The following is a 2,718-nucleotide window of genomic DNA, read 5'->3' on the forward strand; positions in this document are numbered from 1 at the left end:
ATTTTGAGGGATTGAAGAAGACTACAGTTGAAGGCTTTAGGAGAATAATGTTTTTGATTATTCTGTAATGAAAAAAATCATAAAAATATTGAATTTTGAATAATAATTTAACCTTAAAAAAATGTCTATATAACTAGAAATTTATAAATTTTGTGACCAAAATAAATATAATAATTATTGGGGCAAAATGACCTTGATATATTTTTGGTATCATATTCTTTTTTTTTTTGAAAAAATTACATAAACCGCGACGTATTATAGGATTATTATAATCACATCTATACATTTCTAATTTGATTAATCACTTCGAAGTTAACAAAATTGTTGCAATTAAACCCAACCATTATTACAATGTTAAGACATAACTAAAAGATATATCTTTGAGGTAGGGGTGCAGGTCGTTTCATATATATATATATTTTTGGGGAGATACTATATTATACTTTTTATAATTTAATAACGATTCAATAATGATTCGACATTATGTTTATGAAAGAAGAAATTAAAACGACTGCTATCTTGTAAGAATATAGTATCAAAATTCATCATATAATTTTCTAGAATTCATTTTATTGATAACATATGTAGCATTTGTTTTTTCATTCTCACATGATATTAATAATGGTAGCATGCACGCACGTATTACATAAACTTAATTTTATAAGACATGATCATAGTCGACCGGTCTTGAATTATTTTTATTTAGCGACATTCATAATTACCTATAACATGACTTTTATTTTAATTTGAAGTTTGAAGCCTCCTTCAATATGGTCTTTGGCCTGCAAAATTGCCAGGAGGATCATAGTTGCAAGTGATGAAAGTACCACCATTTCTACATCTCACTTTGGCACATCCAATTCTCACTGAGTTCCTCCACACCACTTGGGTGTAATGGCCGCACACCTTGCCAGGGGCGCATGAATTGGCAGTGTGATTGTAGAACTGCTTTTCATCCACCCACAATCGAACCGCGTCAGTGCCTGATAAACCGTGACCAGTACTCCCTGCGATATTCTCCCCATAAGGACCGCCTGAGTGCACTAATTGACAGTCGTTAATGCGTTGATTGGCATACTGTCGAGCAAAGTTCGCCACCCTCTCATCCCAATGAACGGGTCCGACCCCGACTTGGGCACGAGCAGCGTTGTGGGCATTAACAAAGTCGTGTGGGGCATGTTGAGCCAGAGAGGAGGGAATTGTGGTGAAGGTCAAGACACAGAAGAGGGAAAGGGAGAGCTTGAGAAGATCCATTTTTGTTTGGGTTTTGGAGTTTGGAAAATGGATGAGAAGAGATTGTTGTGGAGAAAATGGGATGGCCAATGCTTGTTATTTATAGGCATGGAAATGTGGAATATTATGTCAAGTAATATGAGAATTGGCTTTGTAGATTTTTCAAAAGTAGAGTATACATGGGCAATTTTTTTTTTAATAATAATAATTAGTAGTAGTTAAAATATATCTTTTTGGTTACTTTTTAATTTGCTAATTTTAATATATTAAAAAATTGATTTTAACAACACGTGGAGTAAGAATTTAAACTTTCGACTTTTTGGTTAAAAAATATATCTTAACCAATTCAATTATGCTTTTGTTAATACATAATAATTATTAGTGAATGATAAGGTTAAAAAACACATTATTATATATATATATATTTTTTTTTAATTTTTATAATTACATAGAAGGAAGATTTAGTTCTATTAACTTTTATATGTTGTGATTTAGTCCAAGTAGCTTTTGTAATAATTCAGTTTCTAAATTTTAGCGGGTAACAATTTAATCTCTATAGTTTCAAATTTATAACGATTTAATATTTTTATTGCATGTGAGAAATATTATTAGCGTGAAATTGATTTTTAGTATATAGCGATATAGTATAATAAAATTTAAAAATGCATTTGATCTTCGAGCGATTTATATATGATTTAGATTCGTAAGAAACCTCATTATGCCTTAAATTGAATTTTTATGTAAAAGACTAATAATTATGTATAAAGTTTAACGGACTAAATCGTTACGTATGAAGTTCTAATAACTAAATTATGTTACTTCTATGAAAATATTAGGGACTCAGATACATTTTTTAACACATTAAATATAACGATAAATTGATGTGTGTGTTTATATATATTATTTTTTTAGATGTAGTTTGAACACACAGTGTTATGTTATGTCTATCCTAACACCGTGGGGTAATGTTTTAACTTTTTGTTTCTCATTTGTAAGAGACGTTCAAAAATATATAAAAATTTTGAAAACAATAGAAAAGCTTCTTGTTTCTTATTTTTGTTTCCAGATTTTTTTCTAAAATATAAATAAAAAAAATTATTTTATAAAATACATTATAAATACAAAAATAAATATAACATAAAATATTTAATATTTTTTTAATTTACAATTTTAGAGAACGAGAAACAAAAAATGTTACCAAATATGTTATGTTTTTGTTCCAATAGAAAATAAGAACAATAAACAAGAAATAATTACCAAACATAATTATGTGTTTATTTATTAAAAAGATAAAGCGAGAAACCATGAACAATAAACCATAAACGAGATACGAAAAAATAAAAACGTTATCAAAATAGCCATAAACTAGTCATTGGGCTGAATTAACCATGATAGTTTCTAAAAACTAAAAAGTTAGCATGTTTGATTTTCTGTTTTTAGTTTTTGAAAAACAGAATTATTTGGTAACCCATTCAATTTTTTATT

The 2,718-nt window shown here is 28.1% G+C and overlaps 1 protein-coding gene across 1 annotated transcript; it reads right to left on the reverse strand.

Annotated features, from left to right (window-relative positions):
• Positions 1 to 541: 541 nt before the first annotated feature.
• LOC111017362 (pathogenesis-related protein PR-1 type) lies at positions 542 to 1,311 on the reverse strand. Its single transcript, XM_022293102.2, has one exon. It carries the CDS (start codon positions 1,252 to 1,254, stop codon positions 766 to 768), a length of 489 nt encoding a protein of 162 aa, XP_022148794.1. The 5' UTR covers positions 1,255 to 1,311; the 3' UTR covers positions 542 to 765.
• Between the last annotated feature and the right edge of the window lie 1,407 nt (positions 1,312 to 2,718).

The sequence above is a fragment of the Momordica charantia genome (genome assembly GCF_013281855.1).
Source record: "Momordica charantia cultivar OHB3-1 chromosome 4 unlocalized genomic scaffold, Mcharantia_2.0 BLBB01000004.1, whole genome shotgun sequence".
Lineage (NCBI taxonomy): Eukaryota > Viridiplantae > Streptophyta > Magnoliopsida > Cucurbitales > Cucurbitaceae > Momordica > Momordica charantia.

What these genes read in the sequence shown, in the direction of transcription:
- LOC111017362 (XM_022293102.2), bottom strand. Translation starts at nt 1,254, where the DNA reads ATGGATCTTCTCAAGCTCTCCCTTTCCCTCTTCTGTGTCTTGACCTTC.